We start from the raw sequence: 20,000 nt of genomic DNA on the forward strand, positions 1-20,000 counted from the left end.
TCCATTTGATGGGCTCCTGACGGTAGTTACAATCTACAGTCATTGCCGTGTTGCCGAGTCCAAATTAGTAAAGTAAAATTGAATTGCCAGTTTATTAGACAATCAAGGTATCATGGCTTATATGCCAAAGTAACTCAAGCTTACCCAACATTCTTACACTGCAGTCCATCTTTGCATGGCCCACAGTCAGGTTCCACCATCCCGCCGTTGTAAATGTGGTGAAATAAATTGATTGGTCCGCACGATTCAAACTCATTCAACATTGGCTTGCATATAGAAGTGTGTGAATTCACCGAAATTTCCCGAACGCAACACGACTCCTTGCTGAGGCAGTCCGACGTTTTATCACAGTAAGTTCCAGGTTCACCCTGTTTGACTCCTTTGGTGCAGTGACCGTATTGGCAGACATAACCCTCACAGCATGTACCTAGTATGTGACAATGAACAAAATGCTGGATGTTTTTTTTTCTGCGTACACTGTACAGAAATCAGCAAGCTATCTCAGAATATGTAAGCTTTTAAGAGTATACATATGAGAGTTTATCATTATCATCAAAACATTGGATCCGTTTAACGTATTGTACCCTTGAGTCAAACCTGTCCTGTGTCTTTCTATTTGTCCAGGTTAGAACTGCTATATTTTGAAATACCTTCGAGTTGCGGGTGTGCTGCATTAGACCTCTTATGATTGGCTAATATGAAAACACAAACAAAACTAAGCCCCCTCCCCCCCTCCTTCTTTCCCTGGGTGGTGCTTCTAAAAGTAAAAAGATACACGACAGGGTTGACTCAGAGGGTTAATATAGAAGATGGAGGGCTCGTGTTATTGGTCACTGTTTTTTATATTCCTCAACTTTTTGAGGGGTTTCCATGGAAAATACTTGTGAAATGTTTGTGGCTAGTCTGACGCGGCGTTTCGTCTCGGCCAAGGGACTCTTCAGAGACCTTTAGAATTGAAAGGCAAACTCGTTGAGCATCGCACCAGAAGTCCCGTTCGCAAATTCTAGTTGTTGACAGTCTGGCCCTCTACGCAGAAGGATTCCCAACCGTGTAATCACGAGTTAAATTTTTACGGGACGGGACTTTAAGCGCGATGCTCAACGAGTTTTCCTTTGAATTCTAAAGGTCTCTGAAGAGTCTCTTGGCCAAGACGAAACGCCGCGTCAGACTAGCCACGAACAATTCACAAGTATTTGACAATAGTTTGCGTTTCCATGGAAACAGATCAAAACATCTCGAAGAAAAGCAGCAATTGTTTTTATCGCTGAAAATGGTGTTGGACATATCCTGACAATTACAAGACAGAATATACTCCTCCTTTTGACACTGTTCATCGTCTTCGCAAAAAAGAGAATAAAAATATTTTATTTACAGTCCCCTGATTAAAATCTCCTAATCATACACAGATAACGCAACAAAGACCTTTTTACGCCATCTTGGATAAGTTGGTAAATTAAATAAAAGAAACTACTGTTAGAGCCATTAAAGTTAAAAGAAATTTAAGACTTAAAGCAAAAACTTAGACATTCGACAAAATATTTAGTTTTAAATCCCTCGAACATTAATAGGGAAGAGAACAGATCAAGTAAGATCACGTCACTTTGTTTTTACGTCCCAGGAAATGGTTTTAAATTCCTCCTAATTTATTGTTTGGGATCCAACATGACGACTTGTTTTTCTGAGCTTAGCTTTGATCTACAGAATTAGGGAGAAGTGCCAGTTCGTTTTCCACATACTGCGAGCAGCCTTTCCTTTGCTCTAAAATCATTGAAACGAACGTCTAGTCCGCGTAGGTATTAAACTTTCAAAATAGCTGAAGCTGCGGGTCGCAAATACCGCGGGCGTTGGTTATAGGGAAAAAACCTCTCGGTGCAGAGCATTGAACCAATAGACTCAATCCACTTATGGCGTCAAACGCGGGAATCGATCCCGGGTCAGATTGGTGGAAGGCAAGTGCTCTCAACACTACGCCAGCCCTGCTCCCCCCTGCCATGTGTTCTGCGTACAAAACAAATAAGAATACCCACCAATGAAATGACAAGCTGCATTAACGTGTAGACAATCTCTGCAGGTATGTACGTCACAAAATTTCCCGGGGGGACAATCTTTGTTGACATTGCACTCGTCAGTGCAACCCTTGCAGACCACTATTGCAGGGAAACGCCATGGAGTCATCCGCATATTGAAACCCGAAATGAATTGCTACAGAAAAAAAAAATCACTAGTCAAATCATGTCGAATTGGGTGAGAAGGTATTCGGTCGATTCGTTCAACAACGAGTGTTTTTTTTTTTTCAAAGTTCTTAAGCCAAGCACGAGTACTCTGCAATTTGGGGAAACTAAAAAGTAGCTAAAATCAGAACAAATCAAATCAAACGTTGATTTTTGAAGAGAGGGGAAACCGGAGTACCCGGAGAAAAACCTATCGGTGCAGAGTAGAGAGCCAACAAACTCAACCCACATATGGCGTGGAATCCGGGAATCGAACCCGGGCCAGATTGGTGGAAGGCGATTGCTCTCAACACTATGCCAACCCTGCTCCCTTCTGCCATGTGTTCTGTGTATAAAGCAAATAAGAATACCGTTGTATAGGGAGTTTGCAGTCTGACCCCTTCAGTTATTCCAAAACAGGTAGTTTCAACTTCTGCGACTGAAATGGGAACACCTATTTCTAAATACTTAGGAATTTGAGCTTTTTTCGGAAGTTGTTACTGGCCCTAGTTTTAAAGTTCACTAGGAACTAATCGATTGTGGAGTGAAGCAAGACTACACCTATTTGGAACTAAGTAGCCTGTCTAGCTGGCGGGAGGCTGTAGCGAGCGCCGAAGCCGAGCGGAGAATGGGGAGGACCACTGTGAAATTGCCAGGAAATAGGCCTTAATCACACGGCAGCCATGTTGATTCCCAAACATCTTTTTGCGCATCGAAACTCGTTCCCAGACATTTCAACTCGAGGCTCGGGGTACGAAATCTATTGTCTATGGCCAATATGGCCGCCGCCCGAATAAGGCTTATCTCGATATATTAAAATGGGCCCTTTGCAGCTGGCGATCACATGGTACAAAAAGCGCCATACTGGAGATCAAATTGAGCACTGGGACAACTAAAGCAAAGAAAATTTAAATTAAGTTGCTTTTGTCCTTTGGCCATTTCAATTTCAACAGGAAAAGAAAACAAACAGCGGTTACAAACATTTTCATTTTATACTTGACGTTTCGTATGTTGCAGCATACATCATCAGAAGTGACGGTTAAAACTGTTACACAGAATTTTAAAAAACTAGAGCGAGGAACTGGTGACTAGTTAAAAAGTGTGATAACAAAATCGTAACTTCCGGTAGTCGATTCTTCCGGAAGAAATTAATGCTTGTTTTTTAAAATTCTGTGTGACAGTTTTAACCGTCACTTCTGATGATGTATGCTGCAACATATGAAACGTCAAGTATAAAATGAAAATGTTTGTAACCGCTGTTTGTTTTCTTTTCCTGTTTAAGTTGCTTTGTTTTAGATGTCCCAGTGTGCAATTTGCTCTCCACCTAGTATGGCGGTTTTGGTACCATTTCATCGCCAGCTGCAAAGGTCCCATTCAGTCGTAAACAAAAGGCGTCGTCGCGAGGCTCTGGGGAATAAAGTCATACAAATCCTTATTTTTATTACCCACAGCCTCGAAATCATGTTCATTGTTTTAATTTAAACTTTAATATATCCGCGAAATTGGGCTATTTCACAGCGGCCCTCCCATTCTACGCGCGGCTTCGCCGTTCTTCGCCGCTCGTTACTTGCCCCCCGCGCCAACACTCCCGCCCGCTAAGCAAGCTAGGGACTTGAGATCACTTGACCAGCCGGCAAAGCGAGGTTTTCAAAACTATATAAACTGACAACTGCTAATGATCCCACGATAAATAATTAGTCTTAAGGCATCTAATCGGTACCGTTCCTCTAAAAACAACTCCCAGCTCGAGAGATCTTAAGGAAGCATGCTATAAAGAATTTCGATTCGTTTTATGTTTCTAAAACGGTATCTATTTATAACTGAGTAGGATGAACTAGCGATAAAAAGCGTCCAGTCCTTAGAGTTTATATGGCAACAAATTAAGTTAAAAATTCGAAAGATTCTATTCCCCGTAGCTTTTCAAATTACCGTAAAACAATTTAAAATAATTGATACCAGGTAATCAGAACCTCTACACCTTCCGGGCAGGGATGAAGTTTGGGCCGAGTCAGGTACCAACTCCCGTTTCATGCAATGCCATCGGTTTACTACCCAAACCACAATAACAGACTAAACAACAGAAGAACAATGACTTAAACTTGAAAACACTAGGAGCTGCTAGGAATGAAATATATGTATATATTTGAACCAATGACCTCTACGATGTCGTTGCAATGCTCTACCAACTGAGCTTTGACGCCCTTAGGGAAGTCAGAGGTTTGGGGGGGAAAGTCGTTACTGAAAACAAACAACAATAAAAGCAAGGTGACATACGCTAACACCAACCCGGTGTGGCAAACACCGGCCAAAAGGCCGAAACAGCTGTCCATGGCAGCTAATTGACTGGGTGAAATGGTTGTGCGCATGCGTGATGTGTTGGCCACACCGGGTTGGAGTTAGCGTGTGTCACCTTGCTTTTATTGTTGTTACTGAAAAGCCAAGTTATTTTATCGGTTCACGACTTTGGTCCAAACCAAAGGCTTAATTGTTGAGATTTTCCTGTTTACTTGATATATAGATATATAGATTTAGCTAAGCCTAAAAACGGATCTCTCGGTTTATTTATTGTAACAATAAGTTAGCCTTGCTTGAGCCTGCGATCTAATCGAAACCCAGTACCTAGTCATCAGTCAGCTTTGAAAAAACCAGCTGACCTCGATGAGCGTTAAGCTTGAGCCCGCAACATAGACACATAAAACTGGTCAACGGATACAATGATTTGACAAGTGTCAAGTGACCTTAACATCATCATCATCATGAATCCTTATAGCCTCTATTGGCGCATAGGGCCGCTTTATTTTTTGCGGTTTTTATCTTTTTTTTTTTTACGCCCAACCCCCAACCTGGAGGGCCAGTGGTTTTCTGTAGGGGTTTTCCTTTCCTTGGCACACAGATTCCAGCTATTTAAAGCCGCCGGACCCTCGCCTGTCGCCGTTGCCACTCGGCTGCTGAAGCATTCCCAGGGGCTACGATGACGGAAGGAAGTTCTCAGTATTTCAAGGAAAACAATGGTGGCACTTGTTAACCTTACTGGGACCTGTTACCTGTTGCCATAGCATTGACCATAACATGGATGTCCAATATCAAAGAGATTTACGCTGTAAACTAGCTGGAGATAAATCCAAGTATTGATTCTCTAAAGTTGAGCCCGCAATATGGTCAAGTGATACTGTTCACATCGGCATACATACAGAGGTGGACGGTCCTACTGTGATCAAAACCTTTCTCCTCTAGATGGGTTACCATTTTTTCTTACCAATGGTGCTCCGCGCGAGTGCGCCCAGACCTCCGCTTTCTTTTGTCATATGACCCGCATGGACCCGCGCGCGTTTCGTTGTAAAACTATTCGTCGGAAAAAGCAGAAAGACCCTATTACTGAACACGTTTACGAAAGTAGATGAAAATTTCGTCGCCTCTAACCATCTCAATCAATTTACAACCACACGGAAAATACAAACAACATAATAGATACCTCTTTTGTTTGACCGAGCCATTGACCGAGCCAAGTCGGGCAAGCGAGAGAATATTTGGCTCTTGGTCAAAAGATAATGCCTGACTTCGAGCCAAATATTTTCCTGTTCACACCTCCTGTTCAGTCAATAGGCACAAGCTATGACCCTATATAATTAACTAAAAATAAAGAGAAAATTGTAGTCGAGATGGTAGTGATGATTTCACTGATAATCAAACCTATATTTACATTTCAACTTACACGTTTGTCGCCTTGTAAATTCCGGAATCTCCGTTTGAGGAAAGCCCTGGTGGTGTTTTTTGTGCCATAGGAAATGGGCATTTCGTACAGCAGCATTAAAACTGGTAAAAACGGTCCGATTTTCAACAACATTTCACGGCATTTTAGAGAACAAAGCAAAAACCAGTAGGCTGTTTTGTCTGATGCAAACCTTGAATAATTTATGCTCGTTCTCAAAAGTACTCAAAATGAAGAAGACGAATTTGTGACACTGATCATCGTGGGCTACGTTGTGATTTGCACGCGATTTTTAAGTATACATTTCGTCAAGTGTAGGGCACAGAGAAAAGTCCATTAAAGTAGCAGGGTGTGGAAAAAACTTACACAAAGACTTGAACTACACGTAACGCGATGAAAAATGCAAGAGCACATTTCCCGTTTCTACATGGGGGAAAACAAAGACAAGTGACTTCACTGCTCTTTCTTCGGTTTGTCTCTTTGCTATTAGACGTTAGTCGACATCTGCTTTTTTTCCAACCAGTGGCCCGTTTCACGAAAGTCTCGAAAGCTTTTCGGTCATTTACCAAACTGTCGTCAGCTTGTTTTGATGATCTCGTCTCTTAACATATTTTCAATAAACGTGAAAAAGCAAAATGATTGTAAAGTTTGGTGACTTAAAATCTCTTAGTTCTTGAGATACAGAGGGCTTTGTGACACCCGAAAAAGAGCTGAAAAGTTTCGGGACTCTCGCCAAACGGGCCCCAGAACCAACTGAGTATAATTTAACTTGTCGCCAGCGACGAAAACCGATTTAATTGTTCCTCTCACGAAAGTGTTGTTCCGGCATCATTACATAACACGTTTTGGAATACCGGTTTTCATACTGCATTCAAAACATTAAGAGAAAGTACAAATCGATCATGCATGGTCTCAAATAAGTAGAACTGGCCGGCTGCATTCTTCGAGAAGAAACCTGAATAAACTTTTTTTTCTCAAGTTAAACGCGAGGGAGAGTTTAAACGGTATCGTTGCTAAGAAATGGCAAAGAAGATTCAGCTACTTTTAAAAAAAAATATCCCTCTTTATTACTCAAGTAGTTTTGCGATAGTGGAACTTCTCTCAATATTCAGTACCAGTCCAAATTAATGACTACTTGTAGAGACAGGTTCTTTCTTTGCCTAAAGTATCTTAAGCCCCATTCTATAAAATTAAAAAGAAACAATGCTTTCACAGACTAATATAACTTAACTGATTTAATTGATTGGAAGTTAGATTTATGCTTGATAGTAAAAACTAATTTTCATTTACATCAGAGTTATCGATCCTCAGCGGTTGGTTGAAAACTAGTACCAGCATTTAAGAACAATGGAAAGGATAAACTGAGGTATCCATAGGTCAGTTCTTTACCTTCTATGTGTTACTTTTAAAATCAAATTTTGCCTCGAAAGCTTTGAACAAATACATACATTTATTTAAAAGTCATTTGCTCCAGGCTCAGTGAATCAGTTCTGTAATGTCATTCTTAAAAAGAACTTCACGAGCGAAAAATTGACAACTCGCATTTAAAAAGCGTCTCGCCAAACTTAGTAGCATCTTTTATGCTCTTCGCAATTGCTGAAATCACACCCAGTAAGTCTGTGATCATAGCAATATTCGAATCTTACATTTTCAAGGGTGTCCCTTAAAGTAATTAAAATAGCAATAATTTACGTCGGAGTCAGTGGTTTTCACACACATAATTCAGCCATTCACTAGTCAGAAACCAAAGGCAGACGAAATGCTTATGCCTTGTTCACATCCTCGTTGGATAGGAGAAGAACATTCAATAACGATGTTGTGTAGTTGTTCAACCAATCAGACCAATCAGGGAAATGTCCCAATACGTGTTGTATCGACAACTGAACAAAACATTGAAAAGGTAGTTTGAGTGAATGCCGTATTTGTCCCAAGGTTGAACACTTATTTAAGAACTATAGCCAAATAAACATTTTCCTCGAATTACTTTGCCGTGCTTTATGAACATATGCAAATAAATCCAACGATGTCTCGCTAGCAATAGTACTCCAACGAGTGGAAACATATCTACCACCGTGTTGTGTCACGTTGCGTACACGACAGGATGCTGAATAAAGCACGTCGAGCACACCATATTCAGTAAAAGAGGCGAAAACCTACCCAACGTACGATATGTCCTCTTAAACCCCACACCCTCCCTTCGTGCCAGATCACACTGTCTCAAACCCAGGATACTTGCCGGTTTGTCATGTCGACATTCACGCTGTTTTTAGTGAAAAAGTGACAATTTTTCGGATGAGCAGCGAGTACGGGGGGAAGGACAGGCCCACAAAATAGCTGCATGGATGATATAAGTTGGAGGTGACATAAAATACTCTGTTCCAGTCTCACAGATATGGTTTGTATTATCTCGTCGACTGTCACAAAGGGGGTGTCACGGTCACCACAGGACCCCCTGGCTATGCCCTTGGACATTCTTTGAAAAAGACACAGTTGATTCAAATCGACAAAAAACCTGACAAAACAAAATGCACATTGATTAAAACTATTCCAATGTTTTCTTAAAAACTGTGAGAGTTACCACTGCCCTAAACTTGTATGACTGACCCGTGTGGCTTATATGTTTGCAATTTTACAACTGTTCCAATGCCAGTCCAGGTACTTATGGTGGTGGGGTCACTGAGGTTTTCAAGATCAGTGCGGCGCACGACTTTGCCATCTTTCACTTGAAACATTGGGTAGTTGTTTTTCGCGTCCACGTCAACGAACGGAATGTAGTCGGTCACTTGGCTGGAACTTGGAGTTCTCTCCGGGTGCAGAAATGCTTCCTCTACTTGTTTCACCGAGGCCTGAAAAGCAGCACTAACCACCTCCAAATTTCTTTTACTTTCTTTATTCAGTAGCATACCATCGCCGTATGCAATCCACTTATCTCCCCTATTGTTTGTGACTCGCAGGCCATACTTGTTGTCTTTATCGTGCATGTATTTAGTTAGTAAGTGACCAACTTTAGATGGAGTGACTTGGTCGGGTAGTTCACGCCTGGGTGTTCTTAAAATGAAATGTTTCTTTGTCAGAGAAGTTTATCAGATAACGGGACGTTTTCTATGGAGAACATTTGCGAGGATTTTTTTTTCGCACCGGACAATATTACTGACATAGCAAGTAAGATGATGCAAGGTATGCGTACATAAGTTGCTGACAAAATTCTTACCTCATATGCCCACTTGCAAAGCTGTCTGTAAGAAAATGACACGCGAATGCATCGATGGAATACGCTTCTTGAAGGATCCGATCTTTTTCTTCAGATGTTTTGCCTTTGCTTGCATCCCTGGCCTTTTCTATAGCCAGTTCATGGCCAACCAAATAAGCGTCTTTTACTGACGGTACGAAATGATCGTAATTGCTCAGAGCTATATTCATGTATCTGCCGAATTTGATCGGTTTTCCCAGGATCCAAATCCCACCAGTCAAAGTGTCCCACTTTTCGCTTAATGTGTTTCCAAGGTTTTCCAAGGCTTCACTGGGAGGCTTTCCGTCCTTCAGAGCAGCGTCAACAGCATTCCTTTCTTCCTGCATTATTTCTAGTATCTTGTCAACTTCTTTCTTTATGTCCTCGTAAATGGCATGCGCTAAAGTGGAATATGCTGCCATAAAGCGCTCGCGACGACCACGTGCTATGTTTTCAGACTTTTCACCTTGATCAATGATAGGATGCTCAGGTACGCCATAGAAATCTCCCGATAGTGCAGTGATTTCACCAAAAGAAAGCTGCAATCCGTTGGGCAACGTTAGGTACATAGTTACCTCTTCGCCGATGTGAATGTGTTCTGAGCTAGCAAATTTTTCTACAAAGTGCGTCCGATACATTTCTGACCGATTACAGTTTGACTTGATCAGCAAAATAGACACGTTTGACACCTGTAAATTTGTTTTTTTTCCAGTTGAATCAAAACCATTCACAGCTTTCAGTTTAATTAATATTGCCTCCGCAATGCGGAAAAATGTTAAACAATGACATTTAAGGTTAAAGGTGGTAGACCACAGTTTTGATAGAGTTTGAGTACGTGTCATTCGTTAAGGGCATTATTAAGTTGAACAAAGGAATTCTGAGAAAAAAATCAGTATTGTCTTAGCAGCTTTATTCTTGACTATCAAACCAACAGTTTGCTGAAAGTTGTTCGAGTTAATTTCAAACATGTGTGTAAGTTTGCTAGAAAAATTAAGGAGTGGAATTAAAGTAAACCTTGACAATAAATTTAGGTTGCCATGGGTACCACTCGAAAGTGCCAATATCATTCGTTAATCAGTCTTCCATCGCTATATTGCATGTACTAAAACCCGAAACACCGAAACGAAACCACCGGAACGAAACCACCGAAACCATGGTTTTTTTGTTTCGTGGACATTAATTATTTCGGATCCGGTAAATGAAAGACCAGCCTTCATTCTGGTGGGGTTTTTTGACAAAAATTTCTAACAGGATATCGCTCTTTTGGTCACCAAGTGTTTTTACTAAATTGAAATAATTTTCTAAGTCATAAACGTGGCAATCAAAGCTGGCCCAGTTCAGGTCTCCACTTGTACTCAAACTATGGGGTGAAAAATATCTAACTTTAAAAAGACTCACTCATCTTACCACAAAAAGGCCGTTTTTTTAGCGCGAGCTTGGCTTGAAAATGCCGTAGACCCTGATGATAACTCGCCCTCGACATCAGAGGATTCCGTCACGTCTAACCATCTCATTTTAATTTGCAACCAGGCGGAAAATTATAAGCAACAGATTAGATCATTATTTTTTTAGGATATTAATAGTTTTTGTATGAAAAATCGTTTCATATTTAAAGATTCTAAAGAGGCCTTTGATAAAAAAACGTGTTGACTGAGCCAGGTCAGGAAGGGCGGGAATATATATCATGGCTCTCGGTCCATAGTAACGCAAGGCGTGACCTCAAGCCAAATATTTTCTTGGTCAGACCTCGTGCTTGACTGAAAATAAAGAGAAAATTATGAGAATATTTCATCGACAATCAATAATAATCAGTCGAAACTCGGCTATTTTTCATTTCTTCTTTACACGTTTGTCGCCACGTATATTCCGGAATCTCTGAGAAAAGCCCTGGTGATGTCTTTTGTGCTATAGGAAATAGGCATTTCTAAGAACAGTATTAAAACTGATAAAAATTGTCCTACTTTAAAAACCAGTAGGCTGTTTTGTCTGATAAAAAAAAAAAACCCTTATATAATGTTTATCCATGGCTGCTAATTGACCGGGTGAAATGCTTGTGCGCATGCATGATTTGTTGGCCACACCGGGATGGTGTTAGAGTGTGTCACCTTGCATTTTTTTGTTTTATATAATGTATGCTCATTGCCAAAGGTACTCAAAATGGAGGAGCAAAATTTGTGACATTGATGGTGGGCCGCGTTCTGATTGGCATGTGATTTTTAAGTATAGATTTCGTCAAGTGTAGAATGCTGAGCAAAGTCCATTAACGTAGTAAGATATGTAGGAAATGAAAAACTTACACAAGGACCTTAACTTCAAATAACGATGAAAAATGCAAGAGCACCGACAGTCTCGTTGGTTAAGGGGAGCGACTCCATGGGTCACGTTTTAAAATGCCATAATACTCTTTCTTTACCCTCCAAAACTTTGCATAAGCATTGTTTCCAGTTCCTCTTGGGACTTATAATGGTCCCAAGATAACTAAAAACAATGCTTATTCAAAGTTTGGAGGGCAAAAAAAGAGTATTATGGTATTTTTGAACGTGGAATATTCCTCTTTCCTCTGCTTGTCTCTGTGCTATTAGGCTTTACTCGACAACTGCTCAACAAATACAGCTGTATAACTTTTTATGTCAAGAACCAGAGCCGACTTTAATTACGGTCAAGATTGAGTCTTACCGAAGTATAATTCAACAATCTATTGCCAGCGACGAAAACCGATTTGACGTCATCGCCGCCATGTTGGTGGACGAAAACAAAAGATTTCTCATTAGCTCCTTTTCTTCGTCCACCACCAATTGTACGTTGCAGCATTGTTTTCTGTGTCTCTAGAGATTGGCTGCAAACGACCTAAAGTGTTCGGAATGCCAGTTTTATAGTGGATTTTTAAAATACACATCGATCATGGCTTTAACAGTAGCAATGACCGCATTCTAGGAAAAGTAAAACCGGTAGATTTTGCCTTCTCATGTTGCGCGAATGCGAGTTTAACGGTATCGTTGCGAAGAAAAAGGCAGGAAAGAGTCAAGTTCATTTGCTCTCTGTGTTACACAAGTGATTTGTGGTAAGTCTGAGGCCCAAATCAGACTTGAATAAGGCTCTTCAGCTTCCACTTCGGATCTCGTGATTATAGCGCGGGAACAGTTTTCGTTCTCTTGCTAAGTGGTAAATTTTGCCAAAGCAAGATCAGTTAAGGTTTCCTTCAGCTGAAAGAAAACCAGGTCATAATTAGATGATTATAGTGACTGATTGGTCGACGTTTAAGTTGTATGTCACTATAATCTTTCCTCTGGGTGGGAATACAGCATCGGCGCTAAATTTACAAATGGCTTGCTACCGTTTTGTCAATGTTGAGGACGCGAAGAGAATTTCAATTGCGAAGAGCGTAAAGGATGATATTACGTTTGGCGTGAGTCTTTTCGAAGGCAATATGTCAATTTTCTGCTGATAAAATCATTTTAGCCTGAGCCTAAGGATAATACTTTTAAAAGAAATGTATATAAATGTACAAAGCATGTTTAGCAAAATTTGATTTTAAGAAGAACTAAGAGAGAGTAAAAAGTTAAAAGCAATACAAATTAAAATTATGGATACCTAGGCCTCAGTTTGTCGACTTGGACTGGACTGAACCCATCTCTTTTCTTTTCATTGTTTTTAAGTGCTGGTACCAGTTTTTAACCAACCACTGGAGATCTCTCAGTTTTAAATTAAAAATATTAGTTTTCTAAAATGGTACTTTTCCAATCAATTGACTCAGTTGGATTGTATTAGTTTTATCGTTAAATCTATGAAACTTTAGACAGTTTTTATTTTATTTTAGAGAACGTAGCTCAAGGTAGATTAGGCTAAAAAAAAGAACTTGTTTCTACACAAAGCCATTAATTATAAAACAGTAAATGAAATAATAACTAAAACTAGACAAAATATCTTCACCTTTGGCTATAGTCAGGGGCTTCGCGAAAAATTCGGGCTTCCTGAGTCCTTTTAGGGGGAGAATGAAGTTAAAGTCGAATTGGTGGCTTTTGATAATTACTACATTAAGCCAGTTTTGGTTTTTGTCGGCGATTCCCAGAAAACAAACGTCTCTAAAACAAAGATGGAAAAAGGAAACGAAGTCATCCCATGATGAAAGAGTTAAAAAGGTATGAAATTAAAGTGAACATCACAAATTTCCGTGTTTTATCGTACAGTGGTGCTATTATTTAACTAAAATCAACTAGAAAACATATAACAGAAACTGTTTGGTTAACGCAATTAAGGAGCCAGCGGGACTGGTAATTACATTTGCAAAATCAGTGGCGGTTATTAAAGCACGAAATGTTCCAACATCCGAGTCGATGCGAGTTGAGCGAGAGTTTCTTTCACAAAAAAACATCGAAGAGGATGGTAAGTGACTTTGGCTAATGTTTGATTCAAATCGACAAATTGATTGAAAACAAATTTCTTTATAAAGCTGTTGAAATAAAGCACGAATTCAATTTTTGTTTACTCAGTAAGTTATTTGTTTTGTAAAACTCTCATCAGTGTTAAAGACTGATTTTCACATTCAATGTTAGTTTGTTGACTGTTTACAATCTTATTCAGGAGACAGAAATCACCCAAATGCACAGGAACGAGCAAGCTACTAAGCTAGTCATTCTAGTTACTTCAATTTACTCAGCATTAGCCTTATTAATAGTAAAGCACTATACTATTGAGCCGGAAATGAAGGTTCAAATGTTTCGTGGGACAAGCCCAAAGGGTTAAAGAACGTTAAATCAAGGGGCCGCCCATGTCACACCAAGTAAACTAGACTAGACTAGATTAAGCTTTTAATCCAATGTCGATAAGGCAATCTTGCGCGCGTGGTCGTCCGAAGAATTTCAAGCCTTTTAGATTCTTGTGTCCACTCAGTTGAATGTTACCCAGGGAAGACTGTATAAACGGGAGTTTATACGGATCTCCTAGGGGGACGTAGCCATAGGGTGTAGTAGTATGGCGTATGTAGTAAAGCCAATCTGAGGATACCCCTACTTATGAGATCCATCTCAATTTGCCGTTGAATCCACTTGTATACATTTTCTAAATGCCATCAAACTAAAGCCTAGAGTGAAAACGCTTTTTTTGGCTTTTCTTAATTAAGGACGGTGCCTACTATTGTTATTGCGCATTCATTCTGCACATCTCCAGATACTCGGATTTCCTATCGTTAGTGCATACTAATGGCGGGATATTTTTGCGCGGTTTAAATTTATGCGGAGACAGCAGAACTTAGCAAGTGGTCTTGGTATCCAAAAAGAAAATTGGGGGTTACCATGCATTTTTCAGAGATAATTAAGCTCTAATTTGGAAAGGAATGTGGTTACCCCAATTTTCTGTTTGGATTTTAATAACAGTTGTTGAGATCTGCTTTTTCCGCATATTCAGTAAACCGCGCAAAAATACCTTTAAATAGTAGGCACCGTCCATAAAACTAAATAATGCAATCAAAATTAGATAGACGTAAGTGTATCAACTTCTCTTGTACTTATAATAAGGCTGTCCTTTCACTTCCAATTGGCTATATTTATTATTTGCAATCCTAGGCAATCATGCCAGATCCACAAATGAACTCTGAGATGCCATCAATAGGCAGTGAGGGTGCAGAAAGAGCTCAACCACGAATGCTTGCTCCAGGATATTACTCTCAAGAGTGCAATGCACATAAACCTTGCGACCAAGGTGGGTACTGTGACGAAGTGGTTCAAGACAGTTTCAACACTTAGCTTTCAAGGGAATGTCATGGCAGAATGATTGAACCTACAACTCTGTTTTACGTAACGGTAATGTTACATATGTGAAATGCAGAAGTGATCTTCGCACTTCAAGCCTGATTTACACTGCGACATATACATAAGCATAATGAAATTCAAACTTGTTGCATAAGCATCAGAGAAGTAACATACGCAAGCACAGTTAGCTCAAGAAAAAAATCACTGGAGAATGAGACGAGCCACGTTTCCAAAAATGGCGGACGGTCTTTTGTTTACGTTTATGTTGCACCGCTTTACATAGTTATTAACGTGGCATAAGCATAAGCATTGGCATAAGCATAAGAAAATGAAAACGATTCCTTTTTCTAATGCTTATGTTTATGCTTAAATTACTCCTCGTTCACACAGCTTAATTTATGTTTATGCTTATGCTTATGCTTACGTCACAGTGTAAACCAGGCTTAACTGGACAATTTAAACAATTGTCTCTTAAAATAGACATCTGAAAAATCACATCTAAATTTCGTCTATAGTCTGAAACACCAATAATTGCGTAACAAAAGGTGCACATAAATGATAATTTACTTTAGCGACAAAAGGTAATCTCAAAATACCTTTGATTTCATGTCCAATAGATACTAACTGAAAATTAGATCAGTTGCTCAGAACATTCACTGTGAATATAAGCAACCAATAAGCGGCCTTGGGATTCAACATTCCATGAATACGCATCCGATAAAGCGCAATCTACTGAATGCTCGCGACCATAAGCAACATATGCCTTGTCAGAGAGCAAGTGAAGATGATGTCGATTATGATGATGATGATGATCTTAATGACCACGTGACAGTGACTTAAGCCAAAGCAAGACAAGTTTTTCCTCTTTGGTATCATTTTTTCGGTTGTTTGTAAATAGTACAAAGCAAAAATATCTGAATCTTACAAAATTGCAAGGATGATGATAACGTTCTCCTTAATTGCAGGAAGGTATTGTCACATGTTTCTCTGTGTTCACTGTCTGAAGGAAAACGTCGCCTGCACTCAAAATGGTCAGTGTTGCAAAGGGCAGTGCACTTACGGTCGATGTAAAAAAGACGCGGCTGCAGGTGCTCCGGGGACATTTTGCGATCGACATGATGACTGTAGAGATCCTCCTGGAACATGTTGTGTGAGGTTCGTAACAAGCAACCCCCTCTAGGTTCGTCGGGAACTATGTACATTAAAGTACAGAGTGTTTTCACGTGACGTCACGGCGGCCATGTTGGTGTCCCTAACTAATCCTCCGCGAATTGAGCTCTTTTTCATGTATGTCTTGGTGGAAAAACAAGGTTACTGATCACATGAGTGAAAACACTCTATTGGTATGGTCGTGATTTTGTTAGCGAGAGATCGTGGCCTCTGGCAGAAAAGGCTTAAGATATCCAATTAAGTTTTAATACTCGGTCACTGACCATCTGGGAGACGGTAGATAACGAGTTCGCACATTATCCTACGAGAATATGATGTGATGGGATATGAAAAAGACATACCCTAAAACTGCAAAAATCGTTTTATATCCACATTAGCAATATATGACTTTCAAATATTCTCCTACAAATTCTGTTTATATATAGCCCATTTAGATTGTGCATATTCTGCAAGAATCTGCAAACATTGTAAAGTAAAAGGACAGACCTCAGAGGATATGAAATGTCATATATTTGAAATGCGGAAGGAAAATGAAATGAAAGTTAGGAAGAACATTGCAGTTTGATAAGCAACTTAACTTCACATAATAATAATAATAATAATAATAATAATAATAATAATAATAAGTGTTATTATTATTATTATTATTATTATCATAATAATTATTATTATTTGTTAGAGAGTCGGCTATCAATCCACATATATCGATTTGCAAACCTCCTCTGGAAGAAAATATGGTGTGTGGTCCAATCAACTTCTTCAAAAATGTCTACATTGGAGCTCAACTTCAACAGGCGTGCGGGCCATGCAAGGCGGGACTGGTCTGTAAGCAAGTTGGGTAAGTTTAAGTTATCTCAAATGCATCCTGATAAAAGAGCAAGACCAGGGAAAATGGGCGAGGAAGCCAATAACCTAAATCTCGGCAAATTAAAAGCTGAGAAAATAAATACATGTAAAAGCTTTAAATGAAAAAACAGTTTCAATACGTTTTTGTCACCGTGTCAAATTTGTCTGAGTGACTCAGACAAATTTGACAATCATGATCCTTTTAATAGCAATTTCCCTCCTTTGTTATTTCGCAAATGAACCGCAAGGATCGATATTAGATATGCAGGGAATGAAATGACAGAAATTATCGGAACTCTTTATGATACCAACAGCTGGCGGGAATGAAACTGTTTGCCATCTTGGGAGTCGAGTTTTTTATATGCCATCGCGAAATTACACTCAGATAAAAAAACGGACACCAAAGCGAGATTTGAACTCAGAGCCGCCAGATCTAGAAGCCGGCGTCCTGACTTACTGATTCGGCCAAATTGCCTCTCTCCCAAAAGTGGTTCGCCCCGACTTCCAAATACGATCGTATTGAGTGAACGGGAGAACCTTGACTTCATATACTCCTTGTACAAAAGTTTCCTTGCAGTGCAACAGATGAATCTCTCTTCTAACAACTTTTGTCCTTGTTTTAATTTTCAGTATCTTTGGCGTACATGAGATTTGTGTGAAAGAGGACGACAAGAAATGATATTTATGGGAAAGGAAGTGCAATACATTTTTTTAACATCCATGGCTTACTAATGATGAATGGAGGCATGGATTAGATTTCTCACAAAATTATGGCTGTGCCAATAATTCACGCCTGCTCGAGTTTGATCATTGTACATTTGAGAAAAATCCGGCTGAGCATTTGAAATTACAGATCTTATGATATCTCAAGGACCAAAAATGGTGTAATGAATTTTCCACATTTTTTGGCTCTGTTTTTAATTTGGGAGGCCGTCTTCACTAGGACAACGATGATGCAACATTTAATATTGTCAGTCTGGTACCATGTCAGTTTTCAGCTAAGACGTAGAAAAGTTGAGAACTAATTCAAATTCTTTCTTTGTCCGAACTGATCAACTGACATTTATCGCATGGCCAGTAAATTGAAAGACGTTTTTCTTTCACTACGTGATGATCTTATTTATTAGTTTTTGTATAATAGTAGATAGATAGTAGCTTAACTGGTTTTGTTCGTCGTCTGATGTTAATTTTGGTGAAAAGTATACAATAACAGTAATTATAAGAGGTAAATTAAACACAAAGGGTGGCTATCAGTGAAGGACAATAAATCACTTTTTCCTAATTAAAAAGATATACTTTTTACATAGTTTTTCAAACACGCTAGAGATGATAGTCCGATTCGGCTAACTCAATGTTGTACCCAATTCAAATCCTTTGGGAATAAAACGTTTTGTTCCAAGTATTTCCGTATCATTTAAATGCGGATGCTACATTATCATGCAAATTCAAAACACAAAGAATCTTAACCCCGAGAAATTTGAATTGGGTACAAAATTGAGTCAGCCGAACGAATCAGTCTATTGTGTCTCTACGATTAGTTAGCCCTCGGGGTCGACTGCAGTCCGTTTAGCATTTCGTCGTGTGTTATTCGGCAGGTGTTACGTTTTCATCTTCACTCTTGAACACGATAAATCTGTAGGTCAAGTTATGCCCCAGAGTTGAAGGGAACAGTCTTTGCCCCTGGACCATCTCCCATGCATAATTACAATGCATTAGGAATTTGCTGCTTTACGGTAGGTGATTGGCTCTGCTGCCTTTAGAGAAAGGGGAAGGGGAGGATTGGGGAGATTGGGGAGGGGAAGGAGGAAGTGGAAAAAGGCCGCAATGCTCTTAGTGACTCACAAAACTTAAAGGCCCACCTTCAACCGACATTCTTATCCTCCGTTTGTTTTTATTATGGAACTTCGCATTGCTGAAAATTGTTCCACGGCACGCAATACCTGTCGGTTGAAGGTGGGTCTTTAAACAGGGATAAGCAGCGGCTGTTGGTCGCATACGGGTTGACTTTTACGTTTTTATTTCTCAAACACAAGAAATAAACAACGTAATTAACTCTTTTATTCCTTTTTTCCATGCATTGCTTGCGGGGAGTAAAGATGGCCGGCCAAGGGGGGAGAACATTCGCCCCCAACCACCTTGCACAGCATTTTATGTCCACCTCGTTGTAGCCGTTCTGTGAGTCAGAGTCAAGCTTATGCGCGCAGATTCTCAACCCTGCTCCACCCTGCCAGTCTTTTCCTCTTTCATCACAAATCCCAATGTTGCTTGTATTCCATTGTTATGGGCCTTAAGGTAGAATACACAAATTCGGTGTAAATTCTCGTTCCTTTCTAAAGGAAGTGCTTTTTTCTTTCTGTCTTTCTGTTCTACTGTGAATGCCTTGTTGTAGTATGTAGGATGGCGCAGTGGTGAGAGCACTCACCCTCCACCAATGTGGCCCGAGGTTAGATTCCCAGACTCGAAGTCATACGTAGGTTGAGTTTGTTGGTTTTGTACTCTCCACTGAGAGGTTTTCCGTCGGGTACTCCAGTTTTCCCCTCTCCTCAAAAACCAACGTTTGCTTTGATTTGTGTTAATTGTTGATTTCAGTTTACAGTGTCCCCAATTAATGCTCCAGCGCTAGAACTAGGCACTTTTAAATAAAGGTCTTTTCCTTTTCTTTCCTTTCCTTCCTTATGTCCCGGAATGCGAATGAGATTGGGAAAAGCGAGCAATCGTGAAGTGCGCGTGTGCTTCGGATAACATCTCTTTATTTTAAAGCCTTTGTGGACTACCTTGGTACCTTAAAACATTACACTCAGTTCTTCTCTTACACAGGAGTGCATCAAGTGAACGAAATTCAGGCTTGGCGCATTGTTTTGAGATATCCGACCAGAAGAGAAACGCGTATTGCTCGGTTGACCGGATCTTTTAGGTGTTTGATTTAAAATCAGTTTCGTAGTTAACGAAATAGACAGAAAGTAGCTACAGCCTCCTCAGTATGCCCAAAATACACGTTCATTATAAAGGGGTGCAAAAAATTAAATCGTGCGTGACTCACCGAATATGTGCTGTTAAAAACTGATTGTGGTAAGAACAATTAACGCCAA

At 39.8% G+C, this 20,000-nt stretch overlaps 2 protein-coding genes across 2 annotated transcripts; one reads left to right on the plus strand and one right to left on the minus strand.

Moving 5' to 3' along the window:
* Nucleotides 1–2,061: 2,061 nt before the first annotated feature.
* Nucleotides 2,062–9,902, minus strand: LOC138042197 (uncharacterized). The gene is made up of 3 exons (XM_068888004.1): nucleotides 9,131–9,902; nucleotides 5,923–8,967; nucleotides 2,062–2,202 (listed from the first exon to the last, which is right to left on the minus strand). The coding sequence occupies exons 1-2, from the start codon at nucleotides 9,784–9,786 to the stop codon at nucleotides 8,505–8,507; spliced, it is 1,119 nt and encodes a 372-aa protein (XP_068744105.1). The 5' UTR covers nucleotides 9,787–9,902; the 3' UTR covers nucleotides 2,062–2,202; nucleotides 5,923–8,504.
* Nucleotides 9,903–13,057: 3,155 nt separating this feature from the next.
* LOC138041114 (dickkopf-related protein 3-like) lies at nucleotides 13,058–18,200 on the plus strand. The gene is made up of 5 exons (XM_068886881.1): nucleotides 13,058–13,287; nucleotides 14,710–14,845; nucleotides 15,861–16,050; nucleotides 16,745–16,903; nucleotides 17,542–18,200. Exons 1-5 carry the CDS (start codon nucleotides 13,141–13,143, stop codon nucleotides 17,588–17,590), a joined length of 681 nt encoding a protein of 226 aa, XP_068742982.1. The 5' UTR covers nucleotides 13,058–13,140; the 3' UTR covers nucleotides 17,591–18,200.
* Nucleotides 18,201–20,000: the final 1,800 nt, after the last annotated feature.

This window comes from Montipora capricornis, chromosome 3, assembly GCF_036669925.1.
Source record: "Montipora capricornis isolate CH-2021 chromosome 3, ASM3666992v2, whole genome shotgun sequence".
Classification (NCBI taxonomy): domain Eukaryota; kingdom Metazoa; phylum Cnidaria; class Anthozoa; order Scleractinia; family Acroporidae; genus Montipora; species Montipora capricornis.